The sequence below is a fragment of the Candida jiufengensis genome (genome assembly GCF_024610255.1).
Source record: "Candida jiufengensis strain CBS 10846 chromosome Unknown scaffold1, whole genome shotgun sequence".
Lineage (NCBI taxonomy): Eukaryota > Fungi > Ascomycota > Pichiomycetes > Serinales > Debaryomycetaceae > Lodderomyces > Lodderomyces jiufengensis.
Genome location: NW_026261562.1, coordinates 2,745,291 through 2,773,128, shown reverse-complemented (window position 1 = coordinate 2,773,128; position 27,838 = coordinate 2,745,291). Strand labels below are relative to the sequence as shown.

The following is a 27,838-nucleotide window of genomic DNA, read 5'->3' as shown; positions in this document are numbered from 1 at the left end:
AGTTCTATTTACATGAGACAAAACAAGTCAAAACAAAAAAATTCCCTTTTTGATTAAATTAAATTCAAATGCGGAAAGAAGAAATTATACTAGGTTAGTAGCAAGTGTTTAGATTAAGATGATTTTGACAACTTCAAAATTTCATGAATTTCATTTATTAAAGTCAACTTTTACGAATAATAAATCTTTGAAATTATATTTATAAATATTTAATTTAAAAGCAAAGTTCTTTTTCATTCAAATTATAAAAAAAAAAAAAATTATGAATCTAGAATTTTTTAATTATAAAATCATTGATGACACAAAATCTATAATATAGAAAAAAAAATAAAAAAATCAATTAAGGGGACAAAATCAAATAAATTAATTCTTTAAAAAACGAAGATTTATTATTATTATAATTCTAATATTTTATTAAGGTTAACAAATTTAATAGATATTATTAAACTAGTTGTAAAAAGAATAAATATAAATAACTTATACATAATAATAATAATAATAATTTGAATTAAAATAATATTACAAAATAAAATTATAAATACAAATTTTACATTATAGAAAGAAGAATTATCAAATGTATCTCACGTACTAGAAGTTTAGATTTTTATCAATTCATATTTATAATTTACTTATAGAGAAACGTTATTACAAATTCTTCATTGAATTTTTATATTTTAGATTCAATTAATTCACTTCACTTTTTATCAATATATATCAAGATCAAAAAAGGGTGCAAAATTTATTTTAGATCTAACTTGTTAGATCTTTAATCTTAACAAATCAATAATTGATTTTTCATATATCAAAATTTACTTGAAAATAGAACTTGGGAATAGATTGAAGATTCAAAAGAAAAATAAACAATTATTCTCAATTTATTTTGAAGAATAAATAGTATGGAATCATCAAAAATACTTAAAAAAGATGAAGATAAACTTACTGATATAGATACAAATTATGAAAAATTAACTGAAAAAGAATTGAATCGAAAAAGCTCACCTGAACTAACTCAAGGCAGGAAAATACAAAATGAACCATCAACTAATGCATTAAAGTCACCGTATAAAGAATACCAAAAACCAAGTCAGTATCCGCTGCATCAATCTACATCTATTCCATCATTATCAATGTTAAATGAATCAATTCAAAGATCATCTGCTATGCCTAGTGCTCCAACTTCGCCACAAAAACAGCCTCAACATATAACTGATCCGGGTTTATTAGTATTACTAGGGCCTAATATAACATCATTTCCATTTTCAGAGGTAGCATATATAGAAACTATGAAATTTAAGTCAGAACAAGAACGTACAAAACAAGAGTTTTATAGAGCTGAAACAGCTAATAAAAATTTGAATATTTTACATACAGCATTACAAGCTCAAATTCCTCCCAATATGATACCTCAATTTATAAATGCTGTTGGAAGTGGTAGTTTTCAGGCAGGTTTCAATGAGAATGAAATGATTTTACAATCAATTAGATTACAACAGCAACAACAGCAACAACAACAACAACAACAACAACAACAACAACAACAGCAACAGCATCCACAACAACAACAACAACAGCAGCAGCAGCCTCAACAACAATCACTACAACAACCGTATCAAGCGTCACAGCCATTCTTGCAACAACAACAACTACAGCCACAAAAGCAGCAACAAGGGGGTATTTTGCAGAATCCACAGCATGCACAATTTATTGATAATAATCAAAAACGTATGCAACAAGAGTATCAAGAACAGATATCAAGACAACAGCAACAACAACAAACACCTTCTCAAAATCAAAAAAGTTCCAAACCATTTGGATTAATTAATCAAGATTTATTAAATGCCAATCCCAATCCGGCTATAGGATACAAATTTGGATCTTCATTTACTACATCACAAAAAAGACCTTTGTCGCCTGCAAAAATAGGAGCTGCGGCAGTAGCGAATCTAGCATCTCCAACAACACCATTCAGAGCACCAGCTTCAACCTCATCATCTACAACAACCAATAAAAGATCAACTAGAGGTCATCAACGGCATTATTCCATGCCAACAGAGTCAAGCTTATTGGGGAGAAGTAAATTGAGAAGAGAATCAACAGATCAATCTGAAAGTGCTAGAACTTCAAATCAAATACTTCAGTCTCCATTAGGTGCAACATCAACAATTCAAGTCAATCCAATTCCAGCTCAACCATTACATAAACAAAATAAACTGCAAGTTCAACCACTGCAAGAGTCAATGCAATCTTTCCAACATGTTATACAATTTCATCATTGGCAACCAGAAACTGGAATTCAGAGTAATACTAGTAATGCATCTCCATCTCACAAACGTCATAAGTCAATGTCAAGAGAAGAAAGTATATCCTCAGTCAATGCTACTCCAAAACCAACAAGCTCTGCGAAACATGGAATTCAACAACAGCCAACCATAAAAATTGAAAAACAACCTCAACAACAGGAAGTTGAAGAGGATCATGATTCATCAATGGATATGGATAATTCTTCAACTAATATTGATGCATCAAAAGAGACAGATCAACTGGCTCATCCACCATCTCAATCTCATTCACGTCAACGTTCAGATGTTGGAAGATACCCTCATAACATATTATCATCAAATAAATAGATTTATTTTAAATTTTTGAATTTATTCAGCATTTGTTTTATTTCCCACTAAATTTTAATTGGGATATAAACATCAAAAGTTACTATAAATTTTTTCAGGTTTATTTTCATTATACTTCAATTCTTTTATACATCCTTATATAGTTTCATATATTTATTAATACCATTAATTGCTTTAATTAATGTTGACTTTTCCTAAGATTTAAATAAGTTCACGTTCAATTTATGTCGTAGCACAAAATCAAATCACATAGCCAACTTTCAATTTTCAAATTTTAAATAAATTGGAGTGAATTTGGTTTTTTTCCGTCTGACGAGTCTAAGTCTTGTAGCTTGCTCAAGATTAGTAGTACTTCTCATAGTAGTTTGGTTAAAAAAGAAATTGTTCTAGTTAAAAAGCCAAATTCATTGCTGTATAAAAATTATAGAAGTCCTATAGATTTTTTTTAACCTACGTTTTGCTGCAAAAAAATCAAAATTTATAAAAATATGGAAACGAAGTGCAAGCCAAAATTAGACCTAACAACGCTCAAAATCAGCTTAGCTGAAACTATAAGGATATAAGATATCAAAAATCAAAGCTATTTTAGTATTTTTTTTTTTTTTTTTAAACAAACTACCAAAAAAAAAAATTTCAAAAAAGTTGGAAAAATTACATAACTCCCAGACAGGGAATTGAACCCTGGTCTACCATGCGACAAACGGTAATTCTAGCCACTAAACTATCTGGGATGAATTTTTACGTAAAATTTTGCTTGGTTTAGTATAAAGCCTAAAGCTATGCTGGAAAAAAAACGACCTATTTACGAGTAACCTCGCTAGTCTTCCGTGTTATTAAATTTAAGGCAAACTTGAAGGAGCTCCCTTTTGAACCAGTTCCTTCCATCTAGTTTCTAAACTACTTCTGATGAAATGTGCTTATTAATGCTGTGCTTATGTAAAATGGACTCGAAACTTCAGTCTTCAGTTGTCTTGTTGATCTACTTGAAATAACATAATTTTAATTTGTTTTAAATCTGGAAATATAAATGTTGATCGAGAAATGTAAAAAATGTGAGGTTTAAGAAAAAAACAAACTTAAAACTTTAGATTAATTTTCACAATTGCAAACAACTCATAATATTCAAAACAAGAATACAACCAATAAAGCTCATTTTGTCTATTCATGAGCTTTAAATATTTCACAGATGAGTTTTTAGAAGAATTTTCAGGAGGAGCAGGAGATGTAAATATACTAGAAGCATTAGATTCATATGATTCAACTAATTCTGAAACAGAAGATGAAATTGTATTTTTATATACTGAATTAATTTTATCATTGGAAGAAGATAAAATAAAAATTGAACATTTAATTGATTTCTTGAATGAAACCGTTAAAAATGATGATTTTGCAAGAATTTTTTGTCAAGTGTTAAATTCATTCCCAGTTAGTGAAAACTTGAAAAACTTATTAATATCATTATATAAATCAGAAAAAGTTATCAAACTTGATACAATAGCTTCATACATAGGTACGGATTTTTTAAAAGAAGCAGGAATTGTACCAGGACAAACTTTGTCCAAATCATTAAATTCAAAGTTAAGAGATAAAATATATACTCAAAAGAAATATAATTTATTAATTGAAGAAATTGAAGGTTATTCTAAATTTGTTATTGGATTACATGAAATACTTTCGAACGATAATGCAGAATTTCAAATTGATTATGCATTACAAGTTACAGAGTCATTAATTGGACATTATAGTTTAGATCCTAATAGATGTTTAAATATTGTATTGGATATTTGCACTAATAATGTAGTACGGAATTGGAGAGCAGGTATACAATTCTTGAAAAAAAGTCGATGGTGGCCAAGTATGGAAGGTGATTATTCATCATTAAGTACATTATCAAATGGAGGAAACATTAATGCATCTAAAGTAATTGGTTTACAACTTTTGGATTTTTCACCATTGAAAGATCTTTCAGAGAATTCTAAATTATTTATGACTATTTTAGTTAGAGAAGGATTCATAAGTTTTGGATCTTTATACAAATATTTACGTCCAGATGATAATGCTATGAAAGAACTTGAAAATGAACATAATAAGAGATTGGAAGAGGAGGTTCTAAAAGCAGGTGCAAACGCATTAGCGTTGGCCGCCCCACTAGCGGATGATGAAGCTGAAGTTAAAACAGAACCAAAAGCTAAAACTTTTTCAAGAGAGCCGAAACTTACTTTTGAAGAGAAATTAATCCTCAATTTAAAATTTCAATTTTTAAAGCTATGTTTAACAAATGGTTTATATTGGCCAGCAATATATATACTTTCGGAATATCCATTTCTTGCAACAGTTGATGATGAGATTAAACAGTTATTATGTAAAGTCTTTAATGCAATTATTAATGATTTATATGAGCAAGTTAATGTTAGAAATTTAAAAGGAGAAGATGTTGCAAAATTTAAAGCTTCAAGAGGAACTGCATTTTCTCGTCCAGCAAATAATGTTGTTATTGATAACACACCACCACAACAAATTAGTACTTTTAGGTTTTTGTCAAAAGACTATCCAGGAAAACTGTTTGTCTATATTGTGGATAATTGGGCAGATCGTTTACCAAAGGTAGATGACTTTAAGTCTTTATTCAAAGTATCGAAAGAATTTCTCAAGTTTATTGGCACCAATTTATCAAGGGACGTTACTACATTTATAAAATTATGTGTTGTAGTTCGTTCATTTCAAAAGAACGAAGAATATCTGGAAGAGATCTTTCATTATTTCAGAAATTTTATTTTCCCTGTCATGCCTTTATTAGATCATAATTCATTTGCAATTGATGAAGCTTACTCAATATTAGCACAATACCCACTTGAAGATAGATTTAGTGTTTATGGAGAATTATATAATAATCTTAGAAAGAACAACACGTACATCAAAATTGCATATAGTGTTGCAGAAAAAAACACCAAAGATGTATTAAAAAGATTGTCAAAAGAAAATGTCAAACCAATGATGAGAAGGTTAGCTAAAATTTGTTCATCTAATCCTTTGCCTTGTTTATTAACTATTTTACAACAAATCGAGAGTTACGATAATTTGATTTCATTAGTTGTTGAAACTGCTAAATACTTTAATGAATATGATTGGGATAATTTAACTATTGCAATTTTAATTAGATTAAGTTCAGATAGAAGTTCAACACACGATAATGGTATGGTTGAACGTCAATGGTTGCAATCACTTGCTTCTTTCATTGGTAAAATATGTCAATCATACCCTAAAAAGATTGATGTTAAAACAATTATTTCATATTTATTAAAATCGTTTTATTCTGGTGATAGAATTGGTCTATTGGTTTTAAAAGAAATGTTTATTTCAATGGGTGGGATTCAAGCAACTTCAGATTTAACTTTGAGACAAATTGATGCTATCAATTGTGGATCATCATTACAAAAGATCGTTTATAGAACCATTGATGATTTAAGATACAAAAGATTTGATTCTGGTCATCATTTATTAAAGTGTTTCATTGAGTTAGATGCTGTAAATGAATTGATAGTTCTTCTTTGTTCAATTTATAATGAATTAGTATTTGGAGATGAGGAATATCATTTAAAAGTTTTAGCAAGCCGTGCAGACGACATAAGCTCAGTCATTAAATTATTCACAACGTTAGTTTCATTTTTCGGAAAAGGTGAAGATTCTCATTTAATGCCAATTGATGAGTTACATAATATATACAAAGTTCCTATTTCATATGCATTTGACTTATGGAGATCAAAAAAAGATAATTTTGAGGTAATCAAAAGTCAGGCTCAAAAAGTTTGTCCTGAAGAATTTTCACCTAGTTTGTTTACTGCTTTTTGGTATTTAAGTTTAAGCGATATCAACTATTCGGAATCTTTATATGATGAAGAAATGGCCAAATTAGAATCCAGTTCAAAAGGGTTGAAAGATGCAATAAGACTAAATGCAAGAGATGTGGATTTTCCAATTGCAACTCTTGATAAATACGACGATGAAATCAATGAAAATTCTAAATATATTCAACAAATTCCAATTGACAAATTAAATCACAAGGAATTAAATGAATCAGTAAATAAAAAATTACTAGAATTATCTACAGATTGGTTCACATCAACTGAAAATACAAGTCAAATTGAGAAATTCGTCCAATATTGTTTAATGCCAAAAGCAATACATTCTTCATTTGATGCAGTCTTTGCTGCCCGATTTATTTTCAAGTTGAAAGAGTTGAAAGTTGAGAATTACCTGTTAGTTGATGTGTTGGATGCACTAGTGGCATCAGGATTATTATACGATTCGTTATTCTCCTCTACACCATCAGAAGCTGAAAATATTGGTTACTTTTTCGCAGACATTTTGAAACATTTACAAGATATAAATAATGAAGAAAGTATAAGGGAGTTAGATTTAGGTGATGTTGATGATTTCAAAAATTGGATATTCAAATTCCATACAAGCATATTGGAACAAATTGATAAAAGTTTAGGAGTTGATGAATATATTTCAAGAAGTAATGCAATTGTGTTTTTGAAAAACCTATTAGGTATTTATCCGGTTGTTGAAGATCATTGTGTCAAATTAATAACTTTAATGGAAAAGGTTTATGAAAATGATGAAAGAGAAGATATTAAATTAGCTTCAGGTGCATTACTTGGTCATATCAAATCCAAATCAAAACAATGGATACCAATTTGGGATTTCATACCAATGAGTGATGAAGAAAAACAAAAGATATTAGATGAAAGAGAAAAATTGAAAAAAGAAAAAGAAGAATTGGAGAAAAAAGCTAAGGAAGAAGAAGAGAAAAGGAAAGAAGAATTAAATAAAGAGAAAGTAGCTAAAGAAGAAGAAGAATTAAGGAAAAGAAAAGCAGCATCAGCTATAAATTATGATGAATCAAAAACTTCAAGAGGTAGACCCAATCATAGAGGTCAATTATCATCAGGTACTGGTAAATATGATGCTTACCAATCGACTGAGAAAGGAAAACAAGTAGAAGATTCTACTGAGAAATCAAAAGATGGAGATATTGAAAATGAAAGATTACAAAGTGCTGAAGATGTAGGTGATAATGAATCTAGTTCAACAAAATCACTGCAAATTAAAGAAAGATTGTCTCAATTAAAATCAGACTATCATAAATCTTCATCAACGGAACCAAAAGATGTTGAGATGGAAATTTTAGATGATGATGACCAAAATAATGCCAAAAACTCACCATATGACGACCAGCAACCAGATAGATCCCACGAAAAAGATCAACTAGAAGAGAAAAAAGAACCTACTAAAAGTAGAACTGGAAGTATTGAGGGAAATGTCTTTGAAAATGAAAAAGATAAAACACCAACAAGTAGAAGACCAAGTTTTAGAAAAGATCCTTCGCCTTCTCAACAAAATGTACTTAATAGAACCACTAGTCAATCAGATATAAACCCAAATAAAAGAAGAAAATCATTGTTAACACAAGAAGAAGTCTTGAGGAAAATGGCAGCTGCAGATAAAGAATCTCAACAATCCCCATCAGTAACAAAAAGAGTTCCACTACCTCCACAAGGAAGAGTATTTGATGAAGATGAAACTGCTGTAAGATATGATTCAAGAGGTTTTCATAATAATATCAGTAATACTAGATCAAATAATAATGATTCAATTCCACCACCTCCACCACCTCCAGTGACTTCATCACAACCAGCAAATTTCGGAAGAAGAGGTTATAGAAATGATCAAAATCGTCCATATGACAACAGAAATAACAGATATGATAATAACAATAATAATAATAGACCACAATACCAACAACAATATTCACAACAAGGATATGATAACAGACCTCAACATCAACAAAATCACAGACAAGGTTATGGTAATAATAATCATAACTCAAATGGTGGACAAAATGACACAAGATCAAATTATAGAGCTCCAACATATGATAATAGAAAACCACAACCAAGAAATATGACACCTGAATCACAAAATCAAATTAATAAAAGAAGAGCAGATGGTGGTCAAGGTGGTAGATCTTATGATAAAAAACAAAAATATTAAAGATTTAACGAATGTATTTTATAACTTTATATTACATTATTAGTTAATAGTTAATAGTTAATGAATAAACAAAAGTATTTATTTGTAAATAAAGTTATACAATTTTACCCAGTCAATAGTTTACTTCTGTACTCATTTCTCTATCTAAAATTGCATCAAAATCTGCATCATCGTCATCATAATCATTAAAATCATTATCATAATTAGTAGGTTCGTAATCATTAATCTCATTAGCATCATTAGCATCATTTATTTTAATCCTTTTATCTTCATTAAAATCATCATCAGTATCAAGCACTTCATTTAATTTCCTTTTCTTCAAATCTTGCTTTTCATCATTATTTTGTTCTTCTTGTTCCAACCCACTTAAGAAATTTTCAATCCTTTTCAAATTCTCATCATGCCATTTTAAATGACGTCTCAAATCATGTTGTCGTTCGAAAATTCTATCACATTTCAATTTTGGACATTTAATTTGTTTTGTTAATTTTTTTGAAATTATATTGATTATATTATTTGAATCTATTGGTATGGTTTTAGGTCTTGAACTTGTTGTTGAAATATTTGATGATTCATTTATTGATGTAGATAATGTTGAATTCATTGAGTTTGTTGATTTTAAAGCTTGGGCTGTATCTGATCTTACGTCATTGTTGAAGAAATTATCTGATGATTCTTCTTCTGTTGATAAAATTGTACTTAAGCTTTTAATTGTAGTTGTAGTAGTTTTCGTTGATGGTTTTTCAGTTGAAGTAGATTCAGTAATATTACTAGCTTCAACCATCAATTCGTCACTAATAGTTTCATCAGTGATTTTATTATTCAACAAATCCAAAGGTATATTCCCATCATGAAATTCATTATAATGATCAATTAATTTTTCTTTTTCATTAAATTTCCCTAAATCACAATAATTACATTTCCAAATCTTAATCGCATCATCATGAGTTAACATATGTGATTTCAACCCCTTTTTACCAACGCATCCCTTTCCACATACTAAACATTTTAATTTAGGATGTTCTTGTTTTAAATGGAATTGTAAGGCTGACCAAGTTTTAAAATTTTTAAAACATCCAGTTGAATCGCATTGATATGCTGGACTTTCTCCGTGGAATTTTAATTTGTGGGCTGATAATTTTGAAGGTCTTGCAAATACTTTATTACATATTGAACAAGTTAAACTTTGTTCATGAACTGATTGGATATGATGTCTTAAAGATTGATGTTTATAAAAAGATTCTTCACATCCTTCATGAGTACATTTGAAAGATTTTGTATGAGTTATTTCATGTCTTTTTAGATGTTGTGATGTATTTACTCCCTTACCACATATTGAACAATGGAATGGTTTATCTCTTGAATGAGAAATTAAATGTGCATCTAAATGAGATTTTCTTAAAAATGACTTGGTACATTCTGGATATGAACATGGATATGGTCTTTCTCCTGTATGTGATCTTAAATGTTGATCTAATAAAGATGGTCTATTATATGCTTTGTCACAATTTTCATATGTACATAAATATCTTTTAGGACGAGATGATGATGATGATGATGCTTTTGATGTAGTTGAATTTAATGTCGTAGTAGAATTTGTCGATAAATTCGATATTTGTGAGCTTATAGATCGTGTATCTTCCTCTTCTCCTTCCTTCATGTATTATTTCCAAAAATTTTATAGTAGTAGTTGACTATGTATTTATTCAAATGATATATATTATATAGACTATATAAAAATAATTTATGTATGTTTCACATTAATTATTCAGCTAACGATTAAATTTTTTTTTTTTTTTTTTTTTTCTCGTTTGTGTAAATTGTACTTTTGCTACCAAATTTTTCACAAATAAATTTATCAAAAGGATCTTCACAAAGTACAAAGAAATCAGTGGAATTTCTTTGATGAACGAAACTTTAATATTTGGAGTAAAAGGCTATTAAAGTTTTTTGACTATCGAAACACTCAATATATAAAATGTATTATGCTATTATTCTATTAAGTTATAAGGCTCAAGTTTTTGAGACAATGTACCTCAAACTCAAAAGCAATTGCCAACCTTTCTGAATATTTGAGTCTTAACCTTTGAAAAGAAGTTTATCATCATTTTGAGGTGAGACACTATATTTATACACTGTACTACAAACATATTTGATTGAACTCTAAGAAAATTTCAAAATTCAATGTGTTAGACTTAAGGGGTAAATTAAAAAGTGGCGAAGGAGACTAAATTCTTATTGATGGCAATATCTAGTAAATTTTAATACGTTACAAGTTTTTGATGAAGATGAAAAAGTTGATTATACTACAGTTTTTACTTAATCTAAGATGTTTCTAGTTAATATATTTCATTATCTAATAGAAAATTAATCATCTAGTATAAAGAAGCTGTTTCAACCGTATGGATCCGCTCGAATGAGATGTTTCAAATCGGAGTTAAATTTGAAATTTTTTAAATATTTGCAACTAAAAATTTAATTTCTTTTTAGTTTCAAAACCTTTGTCATTTAAAAATATTAAAGAGCCATTTCATGATGTATAGCCTATTCCTAGTGGTTTTTTAATTTAATGACTACACTCTTGCCAAGACTAAATGTATTTTTAGTAGATTTAATCCTCCTTCTTTAATTAAAAACTTGAAACATATGAGTGAAGTTTCCTTATCATTTCTCGGTTACTAAATTTAAACAAAATGATACTTTTTTGAATTTGTGAATAAATAAAGCCGGGTTTATATTTGAAATTTAGAAGGATATGTCATACTGAAAATAAAAATAGATTTGATCAATTAAAATATCTAAAAAGTAAATATTCTTAAGTTAATTATGACAAAAGATTTAAGTTAATTATAAGAATTCTTTTTTGAATTTAAATATTTAGAATTTTGCGGACTTTTTTTTTCTCTTCACTCTAAAATAACATGAAAAAAAAAAAAAAGCTTATAACAATTTTAAAGTATCATCATTTTAATTTAATAATTTTGAACAACATTTCATCAATGAATTTAAATATTACAAATATTTGATGAAAATTTTTTTCTTCTTTTTCGAATTGTTATAATTTTAATTAATTATTTCATCTTTATTGCAATTAGTTTTTATTCTTACAAAAGTACTTAATTTCCGATAGTAAATTTATTATTATTTATTACTGGTGATTGGTAACACAAAATTTAAAATAATTTAAACTTTAAGAAAATCTCGTTCAATTTAAATAATTCAATTTAAGAATCCAGTGTGTGGTATATTAATTGTACTAAAAGAGGAATTAAATTTAATACAATACAATATATAGTATTGGAATTCAATTGAATTGATATTATTCAATCAATAACTTAAATCAATAGATCAAGTTATAAATAAATATATTAAATACTTTCTTAATTAAAGAAAAGAATAATAATTATATATAATGGGTATTAATAATCCAATTCCTAGAAGTTTAAGGAGTGAATCAAAGTATGTATAACTTAATTCAATGGTTTAATAAATTTATCTTTTTAATGTATACCATTATTTCGAAAGTTGCATCAAATCATTATGAAACGGAACTGGCATACTAACATCAATCTTTTTTAGAAAAGCAGCAAAAGTATTATCAGCATTTATTAAACCAAATCAAGTAGCAGGACCAGATCAAGTAATACCTCCAAGAATTTTAAAAAATGCAAAAGGTTTAGCTGTTATTACTGTTTTAAAAGCTGGATTTTTATTTTCAGGTAGAGCAGGTTCTGGAGTAATAGTTGCAAGATTACCAGATGGTGGTTGGTCAGCACCTTCTGCAATTATTACAGCTGGTGCAGGAATGGGAGGGATGATTGGTGCTGAATTGACTGATTTTGTATTTGTTTTAAATACAAAAGCTGCTGTTGATACATTTGCACAAATGGGATCAGTTACTTTAGGTACTAATGTATCTGTTGCTGCTGGTCCATTAGGTAGAAGTGCTGAAGCAGCTGGTACTGCTACAATTGGTTCTGTTTCTGCAGTATTTGCATATTCAAAAACAAAAGGTTTATATGCTGGTATATCTTTAGAAGGTTCAGCCATAATAGAAAGAAGAGAAGCAAATCGAAAATTTTATGGACAACAATGTAAAGCAAGAAATATTTTAGCAGGACAAGTTGATGCACCTCCAGCATGTGATTCATTAATGAGAGTTTTAAATTCAAGAGTATTTAATAATAGATATGAAGAAGATTATGATTATTATGATGATGATTATTATGATGATATTCCTGATGATTTTTCAGATTCAACTTCTCAATATAGTGGTAGACGTGGTTCAGCTGCTGGTGGAGGTGGTGCTTTTGGAAGTGGTGGAAGAAGAGGAACACATGGAAATAGAAGAAGAAGACATTCTGATGATTATTCAGATGATGATTATTATTCAGATGAAGATGATTATGATGATGGTTATAATAGAAGAAGAAGAAATGAAAGAGAAAGGGAAAAAGAAAGAGAAAAAGAAAGAGATAGAGATAGAAGAATTGGAGGATCATCAAGAAGTGGGAACACAACATCGTCAACAAGTGCTGGATTTTCAGCAGCAAGATCACAAACTCAATCATCATGGGAAGATGATATATATGATTCAGGATATAATGGAAATGGTGGTACAAAGACAAGATCAAGAGGTAATAGTGATGTTGATAGATTAAATGCAAGATTAGGTAATACAAGATTATCACCCCAAAAAAATGGTTCATATAATAATGGACCATCAAGACCTTTAAATTCAACAAAACCAAATTTTGGAAATTCACAAAAATCAAATTCTAATCAAGCTATTGCTTTATATACTTTTAAAGGTGAACAAAGTGGTGATTTACCTTTTAAAAAAGGAGATGTTATAAATATTATGAAAAGAACTGAAACTGTTGATGATTGGTGGACTGGTTCAAATAATGGTCAAACTGGTATATTTCCAGCAAATTATGTTGAATTAGTTTAAGAAAAAAGTTTGGTAAGTTGTTATATTTATTCAATTGAAGATATGTAGTTAAAAGATTAGTGTAAATTAAATTTAGTTTTTTTTTTTTTGTTTATATATAATAAAATTTGTATTAGTTAATTTTTTATTAGATTATTTAAGTAGTGATTTAGCTTTTTTTCTTCTTATTGAATTTTTTATCATGTTTTTGTTTTATACTTTTGTCAGTTTCTGATCTTGATTGATTATTTGATAAAGGTATAGTAACTTTAATTTTAATTTTCCATTTTTTGAAAATAATATATATAACATTAATTAAACTTGGTTCATCCATAATAAATCTTGAATATTGTAATTTTATAACATGATATTTTGTATTAATACCAATAGGTGCAAAATCATAAGAAATTAAATGACTTAATTTTCCGAAAATTTCAATTAATACATGTTTTGGAATTAAACTTGATAATCCATATATTGTTATATAAGATCTTGGATATTTTGTGACTGGTTTAGGGGGTAATTTAAATTGCTTATTGTATGGAATAATTTGAGAATTAAATTCTTTCAACATTTTTTGAATTTCAAAATTTTCAAAAGTTGAAACTATTAATCTATCATTATCAAACCCATTAATTAAATCATTTTTAATTTTATTTGTTCTATATTTGATTTTACAAGTTTTATGATGTATTTTATTTTTTGGTAAACATACAATTAATCTAATACCAAAAATAAAAGAATTTAATTTCATAAACAGTAAATTTAAAGCTTCATCTTTGAAATGCATTAATATAGCTTCGCCTCCCACCACTTCTAAAATCAATTGATTTTTTATCTGAGTTTGATTCTGATTCTTCAACCCCCAAAATTTGGAAATAATCAATTAATTCTAACATTTCATTTGCAAAATCTAAAATATATTTTTCAGTTTCTGAAACTTTAAAATAAATCATTACGAAAGTTTTAAAAATTTTTGGAATTTCTAATATCCATTTACATGGTTTAACTAAGGTTGAATCGGTGAATGATAAGTAATCATAAATTGGATGAGCTGAATAATATTCATATTTATTTGTTTTTAAATTGTCAGATAATTGGAATGGTAAATTTTCTGAGTTCAAAATTGAATTTGATTCTTCAGTTTTATTAGAACTATTATTTAAAACATTTTTATTTTGATTATCTTTCATTAATAATATACTTTTTGAAAATGATTCACTTGGAGTTAATGTTTTCATTGGATTTTTGAAACCATTTGGAGCAGAATCAGTTACTTTTATTGGTGTAGTAGGGATGGGTTTTGTTAATTGTAATTCTTTCAATGTGTTTGTTTTAGTTATTTCAATTTGATCGATTGATTCTATTATAACTTTGTTATTAGCATCAGCGGCATTGTTTTGTTTTGTTTCTGCTTTCTTTTTAATACCAAATATTGATCTCATATTATCTTTAAAATTTGACATAATAAATTTAACTTAAATTTTGAAGAATTTTATAATGAATTGTATTGAGTTAGTTGGTATATCAAAAAAAAATTGTTGTAATTAAATTATAATTTTACAACCAAAATATATTACCTCTTAATATAAAAATATTCTCTCTTTTGCAACCAAAAAAATATACTTATCAATTAATAACCTACATTTCAGAGCAAAAACTTTATACCAATAATATGTTAATTAAATCATTTGAATATCAAATAACATAGTCTAATTAAATGTAGTATTAAAAGTTTTTCCCACCTAATACAATTAACCCAATTCCATAATAACCCATTTTTCAACTAAAATCTCAACTATTTTTCACTAATCTAATTTAAAAACTTTTTCAATAAAATGACGAACGACAACTTTACCTTCATCAAAGTTAGGATCAGCATGTCTTACAATAGCAGCAGCATGAGTAGCACCAGTATGTCTCAAAATTATAGGATATTTATTCCATTTTATAGTATTTAATTTTTCAACAATAAATAATTGATTTGAATCTAATTTTATTTTGGGGAAAATCTTGGAATAACGAATTTTAAAATTCATTGCATTATACATATCTTCGACTAATGTTTCTTGTTCATCTTCTAATTTATTATTTAAATCAGTTAATAATGAAGTATCTTCATTATATTCATATAAATGATTTAATTTATTATTTGAATCATTATTAAATTTACGTAATCTTGAACTTAATTTTATTCTTTGTATTATTGATGATATTAAAAATGATAATGCCCAAAATGGTGTATATATTGCTATTGAACTTAATAATTTTATCCAATTTATAGTTTTCCAAAAAAATCTCACAATTGATGATTTGGTGGTTATAGGATAGTCTTCAATTTGTTTATTATCCCTTTGTATAAAATGTAATGGTTTCAGTATATCTATTAAATTTGGTTCATATCCTTTAATGTATTCACATTGTATATTTTTAGGTGATTTATTATACATTGAATTAACTGGATCATCAAAAGATATTGAAGAAGTAAACCATGAACATCTTTTATCATTTACAACATTTGCATATAATGATTTATATTTAAATTTAGAAAGTGCTTGATAAAATTTTGAATTTTGATCAGCCATCCATACTAATAATGGTTTATGAAATTCTCCAACTTTATCTTTTAAAAAAAATTGTGAACCTGTTATTGCTAAAAAATAAGGTGCAATATTATTATATAATCTAACTGAAAAATTATGAGTTTGAGGATTTGATACACCAATATGAGGAGTACAAAATGTAACAAAATTTATAGGTTCAATATTTTCAAAATAATTTTTACTTTGTAATATACCAATTGCATATCTTGAAATTAATCCACCTAATGAATAACCAATTATTGAGATTTTTATAACTTTATCCCCTTGTAAATTTAAATCATTTGTTTGTTGTAATATTTCATCTGTTATTCTTTTACCATTAACATCTATACCATCATAAGTTAAATAACCTGAATGTGAACCAGTTTTATGAACATGTAATTTTTCACCATTAAGTGGTTTAATTTCTTCATTTATGGTTTTTTCAAGATATGATAAATGTGATGAATTACCCCATACTCCATGAACTAATATAACTAAATGAGTACCAACCATTGTAAAATTTGTGAAAATTTAATTGGGAAAATTGATTTGAAAATATGAAAGTGATAAAAATGTAGAATTTGAAAACGATTGAGATTTGTAATTAATATATATATATATATAATTTATTGATAATTCAAATTGGTAATTATTTGGATACTTTAAAGATTGAATGAAAGAATTGAAAACGTTGTGTAAAAGTTAATTGGTTGGTTAATTGGTTATTGAAATTTGGTTGTAAACTGAAAATTAATTTATGATAATATTAATAATTAATAATAATAATAATTAATAAATAAATTAATAATAATAGTAACAAAATAAAAAATATCAAATGCAAAATAAAATAATTTTGAGGGGAGGGGGGGAAGGAAAAAAAAAATACTAGACGTATTAAATATTTTATACGAGAGACAAAAAGAAAAAAGGGAATATTTATTATTTATTAATATTATCAATGAAATAAAATAAAGTAGGAAGAATAAATCAATATTAGATGATGAATAATTATTGTGATTCAATAGGAAATGATTTGTAATTTGATTGATATTCTTAGAAAAGTAAATGAATATTAAAAATTGTTTTTAATTCACCAACAGAAATAAAGTAAAATGAAAAATTCAAATTTCCATTTTTACCCAAAAAAAAAAAATAATTATTATTAATAAACAAATGAATACAAAAATAGAATACGTTTAATTATTTTTAAACTTTTTGGTCTTTAATTTTAAAATGATAAAACGATAAAACCACGGTATTGATATTAGAAGTACTTTAACTGAATAGATTTACTTATTAGTTCATTCAATCAATCGAATATAAGCAAATCGAATTGACTTTTTCTTAAAACTCTTTTAGTTTTCTACAATTTATAATTTGAAAATATAATAGAATAATCTTAAGGATTTGTGATCCCTTAATAATAATAATTATTATTAATCATTATTATTAATACATAAATTATGATAAAAGTAAAGCATATGAAATTTTACTTGGAAAAATTATATCTGCTTTTTAGATATGTATGTTGAGATGTATTATTAAAAGTATGTGTGTTAAGATGTACTGCAGATAGTTCAAATTTCTTGTATTTTTTACTTGAATTTTGCAACCAATATACAAAAATTTTTACTTTTGATTTCCTCTACATGTATAAAAATGAAGTTATTTATTACGTTGGATAATAATTTATATGAGATGATTATTTGAATATCAGTTTGGTTTTAGACATATTTGTATTAGGAAAACTTGAATTTTGTTGTCGTCATTTCATTCATTAACTTCTATATACAAGTCTTCTTCTCATCAATTTTAAGTCTATAAACAATTTTGAATAATTACACCAGTTGCAACACCAACATTTAATGAATCAACAATTTCATCATTATCATTTCTATATTTTGGAATACCAACTAAATAATCACTTCTTATTTTCATATTAGTTCTAACTCCTTTACCTTCACTTCCTATAACTAACATTATTGGAGTTTTATTTATTATAGTTTTTAAATCATTTAATTCAATAAATTTATCTTTTAAATTCATTTCAATTTTATAATTTTTATCTTTTAATTCTTCTAAATTCAAATTATCAGGTTTTGAACTTGTTGATATAATATTCCAACCATTATTTTTTACAGAATCTATAAATTTTAAACTTTGATCAGTTTGATAAATATCAATTAAATCTAATGCACCTGATGATGCTTTATTTGCAACTGGTCCTAATTTTGCACTTGTATGATCTGGTATTACTATAAAATCAACTCCATAAAAAAATGCTGTTCTTATTATTGATCCCATATTTTGAGGATCTGTTATTTCATCTAAATATAACGCTAATGGATATAATTCTTCTTTTTCTTTTAAGTTAGTTCTAATTACTGATTTTTCAATGTTTGTATCTATTCCATCATCATCTTCAATTGTAAGTTTATATTTACTATCTTCAGAATGACCTACCTCAGTAATATACGGTATGTCTAAAGGTTTTGTTTTCAATACTAACCCATTATGAACTCCATTTTTGGTTAAAATATTTAATGCATTTTTGTCTCTAACATTTTGAGTCTTTATTCCATATTCTTTTTCTGCTTTTTTAATTAAATCATTATCATCTGAATTGAAAGTATATAATCCCAAGATTGGTCTTTTTCTTGCTTGTAATACAGATTTAATAGGATGAGTTCCATAAACAAATTCAAAAAAAGCTCCACCAATTCCATTACCACCACCAAAAGCCCTTTTACTACCTCCATCTTCTTCCATTATTTCTTTAGCACTTTGTCCATCATAATCTATTTCTACTCTAGATCTTCTATATTCTGGATTTTCTTTTTCAAATTTTTGTTTTTCATGTTCCTTTTTCATTTCTCTATAACGTCTTTGTCTTGCAACTTTTTCTTGTAAACCTGATCTTCTTTCATCTGACATTTTACCATATTTTCTTTTAAAAAATCTATCTTTACTTATATTTTCAACTTCCCATGGCTTTTGTGGTTTTTCTGTTAATGGTAAATTTTTTTGAAATGATTGATTATTGTTTTTTGGATTTGAATAATGTGGTTTGAAAATTGGTCTTATATCCCTGGTTTTAAATAGTCTTGATGTTTGTATTGAGAACTGTCGCCTCTGTATTAGATATCGACAGTTTAGTAATGACATCTTGTAATGTTTTAATGTTGTGTAGAATTATGACCTTAATTTTTATGAGTGGTTGTAAAATTGTATTAGTTTTTTTGCAACAAATTTTGTGAGAGATGATGATACATAACTTTTACAAACAAGTTCTAAGTCAATAAATAAATAATTAATTACATAAATACGTGGATAAATATACTATCTAAATTTAATTAGCGACAAGTTGATAACTCTTTAAGATAAAACACCTTTGGTACTTGGAACATCATTTTTACCAGTTTTGGAAATAGCTTCCTTAATAGCAATAGCTAAAGCTTTAAAAGCACTTTCGGCACGATGATGATCATTAAATCCTCTTAAACAGTCCACATGCATTGTTATACCAGCAGATGTAGCAAAACTTTCCAATACATGAGGGATCATTTCACAAGATAAATCACCAATTTTTTCTCTTTTCAAACCTAATTCAACAACTGCAAATGGTCTATTTGATAAATCAACAACTGCTCTACTTAATGCTTCATCTAACGGTGCAAAACCATGACCAAATCTTTTGACTCCCTTGATTTGCCCAAGTGCATTTTTAAAAGCTAAACCTAATGCAATACCAACATCTTCACTTGTATGATGATCATCAATATGTAAATCTCCTATACATTCAATTTTTAATGACCAACCTGAATGTTTAGCTAATGCATGTAACATATGATCTAAAAATCCAATACCTGTTTGAATATTTATTTGTTGACCTCCTGTTGCTTGAATTGCATGATCTTCTATATGATCTGATTTAGGTAGTATTGAATTTGGAATATTTACTGGTCCACCATCTAGACTTATAGCTATTTGAATTTTAGTTTCATTTGTATCTCTTTTTATAAATGCTGCTCTTGCTATATCTCCATTTGATGTCATTTTGGTTGATTGTGATGTATGAATTGAAAAGACAAGAAGTGACTCAAATATGAAACGAATGCAAAATAAATTAAATTTTGATTTTTCAATTAGTACAAAATAAGAAATTTAAAATCAAAACAAAGATTAGATTTACAATTTATTAACTTATTAACCAAAAATAATAATATACCAATTGCATTAAATATTCCTCATTCACTTTCCTGAATTTTCAATTAAGACGCAAGGTCATAAAGGAATGTATACTTATATGGAATATCTTCAAAAATGTTTTTATAAATCTACAAATTGGAATGAAGATAACATTTTTTCAAATATAAATGCAACTTCTCAAGCTATATTAGATTTCCCTATTCCAAATGGATTAAAAATTGATACTTCATCAAAAACTTCGGATTATTCTGCTTCAAGTTTTACGTTGTCGAATTTTCATCAAATAAATGGTTCATTAGCTTATTTATATTCACTGAACCCGTTAACTAATACTATGGGTTCGAAAGAGATTTCCTTACAAGATGCTATAGCCGGATTTAGAATAATTGAACCAATGATGGTATTGAGAAGACAACAACAGAAATTAAAACAACCACTAATAAATAATAAACATCTGTTATTATATGGAAGAATGTATTTTCCAGGTTCAGCATTAGAAGCTATGATTATAAAAAGATTAAGTGAAAATACTCAATTATTGATAAAATGTGTAAATCATCCTTACCTCGAAAAAAACGGGACAATGATTATATATTTACAAAATAATCACGTCAAATATTCAAGAGAAATTATATATTCAACAAATGAATCCTTAATAGGAGTTAGATTTCTTTATAATTTAGGAAATACAATTGCCAAAAATATAAACCCAAACCTTATACCAAAATTTGATAATTCAGTAATATCAGTAGGGACAGAAATATGGTATGCAGCAAGAACCATGAGTCCTGGATTATCAACAGCATTAAGATATTCAACTAGATCAACTTCAACTGGGAAACCTCTAACTATGACATTAGCTATAAATCCCATATTAGGTCATGTGTCTTCCACATATACTGTCAAAACATCAGTTGCCTCAACGTTCTGTTCCAAATATGATTTCAACTTTTTTTCATATGCAAGTAATTTATCACTAGGATTTGAAATATACAGCTATTCCAAAAGAAAATCACCACTACCATTACAACCACATCAATTACATCAACAACAACAACCTTTTGTAAATGATGATAGTGTAATACTATCTAGTAAGTATGATAAACAACCCACTAAAATCAAAACCAAAACTTTCAAAAATAGAGGAACTGGCAATACCATTGTGGAAGAGAAATATCAAACAGAATACTCAAATCCAACGTCACTAAAACCTACAACAGCCAATGGAAACAATGGAAAACCAGTATCAGCAGCATTTCAAAATCTAGTTAATGAAAGTGATTTTTCAAGTGTTATAAAAGTTTCAACATCACTTAAAGACAAAAATTTGAAATTATTATGGGAAGGTAGAATTAAAGAATTTTTAGTAAGTACTGGTACTAGAATATCTATAAATCCTATAACTAATGTTCCAGAATTTAATAAATTGGGTATTAATTTTGCATATGCTTTTTGATACTATTATAGATTCACAATATTTAATGAATAACGAATAGACTAACAATTGCCAATTGTCATGTAGAACCTTCAAAAACACAAATGAGCTCTTAACTTGTGGAATTATTTTGTTCTCCTATGTAGACCAAAAAAATTGCAAAACAAAAAAAAAAAACAAAATATATTGTTTGAGATTTGTTTCATTTAAACAATAGGCTTAGTCATTGCCAATCATTTATTGTAAATCAATCAATTAAATTTTACTCAACAAGCTAATAATTAAAAGAACCATTTATGATCAACTAGGTGAATACATAAACTTACAGGATCATTTTAATGAGTTCCATTTCACAATATAAAAGAACAGAAGTTATTGGAAGAGGTAAATTTGGAGTGGTTTATAAAGCGTATCATAAACAGACAAAACAAGTATATGCAATAAAAGTTTTAAATTTAGATACAGAAGAAGAAGAAATATTAGATGTTCAACAAGAAATACAATTTTTAACTGAATTGAAAAATGTTCCAAATATAACTCATTATTATGGTTCGATATTAAACGATACAAAATTATGGATTGTTATGGATTATTGTGCAGGTGGATCATTAAGAACTTTATTGAAACCTGGTGTAATGGAAGAAAAATATATTGCCATAATTGTAAGAGAATTATTATTAACATTAAGTGCTGTTCATAAATTAGGAGTAATTCATAGAGATTTAAAAGCAGCAAATGTTTTGATTTCAAAAGAAGGTAATGTTCAATTATGTGATTTTGGTGTTGCAGCGAAAATATCAGCAAATGCAACTAAAAGAACTACAATGGCAGGAACTCCATATTGGATGGCACCAGAAGTTATAAAAACTGGAGAAACATATAATAGTAAAGCAGATATTTGGTCATTAGGGATAACAATATATGAAATTGCCACGGGAAATCCACCATATTGTGATAAAGATGCGTCTTGGGCAATGCAATTAATTTCAAAAGCAACCCCTCCTAGATTAGAAGGTAGTCAATATTCACCAGCATTAAAAGAATGTATTGCATTATGTTTAGATGAAAATCCAGAAGAAAGACCGTCAGCTGATGATTTGTTTAGGTGTAAATTAATGAAAATTTATAAAACATATCCAACTCATATATTGAAAGAAGTTATATCAAGATATTTATTATGGAGAGATAGAAATTCTTCAAGAGATTCAGTATTTATAAATTTAGAAAATGAAAGAGAAGATACTGTTGATGAAATTGTACAAAATAAATTACCTAGCTATAATGATTATGGGGTTGAAATTAATAATAATAATGATGATCAATTACAAGTTAAATGGGATTTTGACTCGTTAGAGTCTAGGGAGTACATGATGGAGAATGATATTGATATAAACAATATTGAGTATAGTAAAAATTATGAAACTCAAAATGGTGAAAACACTTACTCAACTATACCAACTTTAAAAGCTACAACTTTCAGTGGTGGTAGTGGTGCAACTTTAAATACACAAACAAAATCAATTGCTGATATACCTAAATCTTTACAAATGTTATTTGAAGATCCAGCAGAAGAAAGTAAAAATGAACATCCAATTCTAGCTCCACCTTCAATGATGAATGACATAAATGGTACAGAATCACCCACAATTGAAATACCAGACATGGATGCATTGTCAAATTTTCCATCTACTTCAACACTAATAAATCATGGTCATCCAGTTCTTAATAAACCACCAACACTTTATCATACCCAATCTGCATCAGGAAATTTAGAAACAAGGTATACTTCTGTAAATACATCACCAATAGAGAACAGACCTAGAAAAAAAACTATATCAAATACATTAGGACAAAATACACCCGTGAATACAACAACTACAATTCCTACTCCTCATACACCACCATATGTATCAAATGCTTCAGCAAGAAGTCCATCTCCAAAACCTCCAACAAGTTTAGGTGTTCCAGGAATATCTTCCAAAACTAGTTCACCATCCAAAATGAAAGCATTGCAAGGTCAAGGAAATAATAATCCACTTTTACAACCAATCAATTTTAAAGCAGGAAATGATTTACATTCCAAAATAACGTCAGCTGCAAATCCTCAACCCCCAATACAAGCACCACCTCAATTAGTACAACAACAATCAATGCCTATTTTACCTGTCAATCCTCCATCAAATATCAAAAATAGAAGAAATAAACCTGCATTCATTCAAATGCCAACACCATCAGCAACAGTCAACTCATTATCAGCACTAACTAACGATCATCATGAAGAGGATGAAAATGTAAATCAATTTGGAATCAATCCAGCTCAAGCTGCTTATATGCATGTATCAATGACTCCAGTAACAGAGAAAGAACCACCTCAATTTCCAACAAATTCAACAGCATCATCTACATCTACAAAAGTTGAAGAACAACAATATGAAAAACCAATCAAAGAAAGCTCACCAAATCCTCAAAGTCGACCTCATCAAAATAGTATACTGGCTCAAAAGAAAACTCAACAAGCTCCATCAAATTTAAGTATAAATACTAATATCAATCATGTTCATTCAAATTCAATACCACACAATTTATCATCATCTAATTTATCAAACCAACATCCTAATTTGAATAAAAGTAATACAACAATAAATCATTCATCTCAAGCTTCACAACAACAAAATGGATTAAATACAACGATTCAACCATCAATAAATTTTCCCATTATTCCAACTATTAAAAATGATTTCTTCATAGATTCCACAACAAACAAATCAAAATTAGTTAATGAATTAGATACAATTATAAAATTATTTAATCATGGGTTAGATGCATTAGAAGAAAATTTATAAATAGATAGACACAATCACTTTATGCCTTTTTTTACAAACACAGTATATATAAATTATATATAAATTATAGTTTTAATGAATGATTTTAATGATATAATATCTTTTAGTTCCTTATATATTTCTCGCGTATATTATAGAAAAAAGTATTTATAATTAATTTATCAAAAACAACCAACTTTTTTCTTCTTGATCTATACACAAATTAATAGAGTTTACATGTTTGATCAATTATAATATGCCACCAAGGATACGAAGAAGGCTAACGACCTCAAAAAGAAATGAGATTGAAAAAGAACAAGAAATTCAAGAACAAAGTCAACAAATAGTTCGTCCTTTTGAAACAATTCATTCATTTCCTGTTTCATTTTCATCAATATCACAAAAATCATCACTAAATCAACCATTAACGATTAAAGATACTGGAGTACTTTACTTGTCATTAATGAAATCAAGGTCAAATTATTTAAAAATATGTCCCATGTTTCAATTATATTGGGTAAAACAATCAAGTTATATCAAAAAATTAATTGATCAAGATAAGCCAATACCTGAACATTTAATGAGAGATGATATATATGCCAATAGACCAAGTATATTGAGTAATGACGTAAGTGCAAGAGATGTAATGATTAAATTAATAGATTGTGGACTATCTATTGGAGTACATTTTTTCGAAATTAGAATATTTATTGCAAAAGATGAAAGAAGTGATACAAAGGATGACAAGATTCGAATAAAACAAGAAAAGATAGAGAAAAAACTTCAAAAAGAAAAAGAGAAACTTGAAAGAAAAGCTCAAAGAGAATTAGAAATGAAGGAAAGGGAAGAACGGAAAAAGCAAAAAGAATTAGAAAAACAAGAATTGTTAAAAGTTGAAAGGGCCAAACTTGATGAAAAAATTAAACTAGAAAGTCAACCACCACCAATAACGAATATCAATGGAACAAAAAACACAATCAAAAAAGAAGCACCACCAAAAAAGAAAGAGACAGAAACTAAATCGAGTATTCCAAAACCTGAACAAAAACCTAAAAAAGTTTCTCAACCAACTCCTAAAACTCAAAATACAACACCATCGCCAAGTCCCACAGATATGCAAAGTCCAGAAAATCAAAAAATGATTGCAAATTTAAATTTCATTGGTATAAAAAATATAGAATTTAATACTTTAATGACATTAGTTGCACATGGACAAGGCAATTCTCATCAAATCATGATTTTCCAAAAATATATTAAAAAGGCAAAAGAAATGAAACCTCCACCTCATAGTGACAAAGTTGTAAAAAAAATCGTTGACTCAATTAATAAGGAAGTTGAATTAGAAACTAGAAATGAGGTTAATGCAGTTAAAAGACAATTGGAACGTGGAGAATTTGGAGAAGGTCCATCACAAGTAAATGGCAAAATAAACGAGGAGGAACAAGAAACAACAATTAAAAATGGAGCTAGTACCAACATTAAAGCAGAGAGTACAAAGTTAGCTCAAACCACCACTAGTGCGCAAGTTAAAGATGATGAAGTTAAACAGGACGGAAATAAAGTAGATCAATCAATATCAAACCAATCAGACTCAAAACATCTAGAGCAGAAACAACAAGTAGAAAAACCACCAATTCAAAATAAAGAACAAGTCAAAGAAGAATTGACATTATCAAAACAAGAAAAACCTGAGAAAATTCAAGATCAAGAAAAACAAATACAACAACAACAAAATTCACAATCTCCAAACCAACAAGAACAAAATCTACAGGACCGAACCAAGAGCTATCAAGATCAAATCAAAGATAATGAACCCAATGGTATCACCAGTCAATATCAAACACAAGACCAACTTCAAGAACAAGCCAAACTTCAAATGCAGAAAGACCTTAATATAAACCTAGACCCCATAAATTATCAAAACCCTTTAAAAAGTCTGTCAACCGAACCAAAACCTTACAAAACCAAAAAACAAAGACTTCAAGAAATTCCAAAAGATCAAAAATTAACTGCATTTCAAGAAAAATATTTAACAAATGCAACAATATTATTTGAGTTCTTGGAAAATACCAACGTAAGATTTCAATTTCCTAAATATGCAATATGTGAAATTTTAGATCCAACTACTTTACTTAATGCTGAAAATGGTGATATTTCTGATAATAAAGATATATTGGTAAGTTTTCTTTGGGTACACAATCAAAGTGAAATCGATGCTTATGAAGTTGCATTAAAAGAGTATAATGATAAATTGAAGGAGCAAGAAGAGGAAAAAAACAGGAAGATAAAGGAAGAAGAAGCTGAAGAGCAAAAAAAGAATCAATCCGAAAATGCTGAAGTTAAAGTAGAAACCAAACCTGAAGATGAAATTAGTCAGAAAGAAAGCGGAATTAATGGAAGTACCTCGCAAGAGTTAGAAACCCAGGAATCGAAAGAACAAACACCAACAGAATCAGGTATGGATATAGATGTTAAAGAAGAAGAAATTGAAGTCAAGGAAGAAGATTCTGAAATGAAGGAAGAAACTGAGGTCAAAGAAGAACCAGCTTCCACTATACCAGCAAAAAGAAGAGCTCCACCACCAAGAAGAGGCAAAAAGAAAAGAAGAGGACCAGTACCTAGAAAACCAACAGCTCCAAAGATTCTACAACCACCTGAAGAACCAACATATATTTATTCAAGCATGTCATTTACAATTCATGGAATACCAAACAAATTTGTACCAATTATTGTCAACTCATTTGAATCAATTGAAAAAGTTCAAGCTAAAATGGAACATATTTTGAAAACAGGCACTAGATTAACACCCTATCAATTATGGTATCAAGTTGATGGTAGATTAGATGAAGAATTAGCAGAAAATATAAGACAAGAATTAAATCAAGAAGAAAAAAAATCTACTGGTATACCTACTGTTAAAGAGAAACCTAAAAAGTATCCTAAGAAAAAAGTGGAAAAAGTAGAAAAATTAGTTACAGAAACGGTTGTTCCAGAAATGGTAGTACCAGATCAAGCAGTATCAGAAAAGGTAAAATCAGAGGAGAAGGTTGCACCAGTCAGTGAAATTTCTCCAGAGAAGGTTATTACGGAGCAAGTTGGTACGTAATTGGAGACTTGCTTTTGGTAAAATTTATGAATTTGTTTCTACAATCTGAAATTTGATTGTGATT

General features: G+C 27.7%; 12 protein-coding genes across 12 annotated transcripts; 6 read left to right on the top strand and 6 right to left on the bottom strand. All coding sequences in view use genetic code 12, as the record gives it.

Moving 5' to 3' along the window:
- Nucleotides 1-896: 896 nt before the first annotated feature.
- On the top strand, nt 897-2,627 carry KGF54_004966 (uncharacterized protein; the record flags this gene model as incomplete). Its single annotated transcript, XM_051765721.1, has 1 exon — nt 897-2,627. The coding sequence occupies one exon, from the start codon at nt 897-899 to the stop codon at nt 2,625-2,627; it is 1,731 nt and encodes a 576-aa protein (XP_051619007.1).
- A 1,164-nt stretch (nt 2,628-3,791) lies between these two features.
- On the top strand, nt 3,792-8,684 carry KGF54_004965 (uncharacterized protein; the record flags this gene model as incomplete). Its single annotated transcript, XM_051765720.1, has 1 exon — nt 3,792-8,684. The coding sequence occupies one exon, from the start codon at nt 3,792-3,794 to the stop codon at nt 8,682-8,684; it is 4,893 nt and encodes a 1,630-aa protein (XP_051619006.1).
- A 112-nt stretch (nt 8,685-8,796) lies between these two features.
- Nucleotides 8,797-10,344, bottom strand: PZF1 (Pzf1p; the record flags this gene model as incomplete). The annotated part of the gene is made up of 1 exon (XM_051765719.1): nt 8,797-10,344. One exon carries the CDS (start codon nt 10,342-10,344, stop codon nt 8,797-8,799), a length of 1,548 nt encoding a protein of 515 aa, XP_051619005.1.
- A 1,752-nt stretch (nt 10,345-12,096) lies between these two features.
- On the top strand, nt 12,097-13,638 carry KGF54_004963 (uncharacterized protein; the record flags this gene model as incomplete). Its single annotated transcript, XM_051765718.1, has 2 exons — nt 12,097-12,143; nt 12,264-13,638. The coding sequence occupies 2 exons, from the start codon at nt 12,097-12,099 to the stop codon at nt 13,636-13,638; spliced, it is 1,422 nt and encodes a 473-aa protein (XP_051619004.1).
- Nucleotides 13,639-13,786: 148 nt separating this feature from the next.
- KGF54_004962 (uncharacterized protein) lies at nt 13,787-14,191 on the bottom strand (the record flags this gene model as incomplete). The annotated part of the gene is made up of 1 exon (XM_051765717.1): nt 13,787-14,191. The coding sequence occupies one exon, from the start codon at nt 14,189-14,191 to the stop codon at nt 13,787-13,789; it is 405 nt and encodes a 134-aa protein (XP_051619003.1).
- Nucleotides 14,192-14,390: 199 nt separating this feature from the next.
- On the bottom strand, nt 14,391-15,083 carry KGF54_004961 (uncharacterized protein; the record flags this gene model as incomplete). Its single annotated transcript, XM_051765716.1, has 1 exon — nt 14,391-15,083. One exon carries the CDS (start codon nt 15,081-15,083, stop codon nt 14,391-14,393), a length of 693 nt encoding a protein of 230 aa, XP_051619002.1.
- Nucleotides 15,084-15,425: 342 nt separating this feature from the next.
- KGF54_004960 (uncharacterized protein) lies at nt 15,426-16,715 on the bottom strand (the record flags this gene model as incomplete). The annotated part of the gene is made up of 1 exon (XM_051765715.1): nt 15,426-16,715. One exon carries the CDS (start codon nt 16,713-16,715, stop codon nt 15,426-15,428), a length of 1,290 nt encoding a protein of 429 aa, XP_051619001.1.
- Nucleotides 16,716-18,020: 1,305 nt separating this feature from the next.
- Nucleotides 18,021-19,367, bottom strand: KGF54_004959 (uncharacterized protein; the record flags this gene model as incomplete). The annotated part of the gene is made up of 1 exon (XM_051765713.1): nt 18,021-19,367. One exon carries the CDS (start codon nt 19,365-19,367, stop codon nt 18,021-18,023), a length of 1,347 nt encoding a protein of 448 aa, XP_051619000.1.
- Nucleotides 19,368-19,577: 210 nt separating this feature from the next.
- HIS3 (imidazoleglycerol-phosphate dehydratase) lies at nt 19,578-20,258 on the bottom strand (the record flags this gene model as incomplete). The annotated part of the gene is made up of 1 exon (XM_051765712.1): nt 19,578-20,258. The coding sequence occupies one exon, from the start codon at nt 20,256-20,258 to the stop codon at nt 19,578-19,580; it is 681 nt and encodes a 226-aa protein (XP_051618999.1).
- Nucleotides 20,259-20,496: 238 nt separating this feature from the next.
- On the top strand, nt 20,497-21,867 carry MDM10 (Mdm10p; the record flags this gene model as incomplete). The annotated part of the gene is made up of 1 exon (XM_051765711.1): nt 20,497-21,867. The coding sequence occupies one exon, from the start codon at nt 20,497-20,499 to the stop codon at nt 21,865-21,867; it is 1,371 nt and encodes a 456-aa protein (XP_051618998.1).
- Nucleotides 21,868-22,184: 317 nt separating this feature from the next.
- Nucleotides 22,185-24,689, top strand: KIC1 (putative serine/threonine protein kinase; the record flags this gene model as incomplete). The annotated part of the gene is made up of 1 exon (XM_051765710.1): nt 22,185-24,689. One exon carries the CDS (start codon nt 22,185-22,187, stop codon nt 24,687-24,689), a length of 2,505 nt encoding a protein of 834 aa, XP_051618997.1.
- Nucleotides 24,690-24,924: 235 nt separating this feature from the next.
- KGF54_004955 (SWC3) lies at nt 24,925-27,774 on the top strand (the record flags this gene model as incomplete). Its single annotated transcript, XM_051765709.1, has 1 exon — nt 24,925-27,774. The coding sequence occupies one exon, from the start codon at nt 24,925-24,927 to the stop codon at nt 27,772-27,774; it is 2,850 nt and encodes a 949-aa protein (XP_051618996.1).
- Nucleotides 27,775-27,838: the final 64 nt, after the last annotated feature.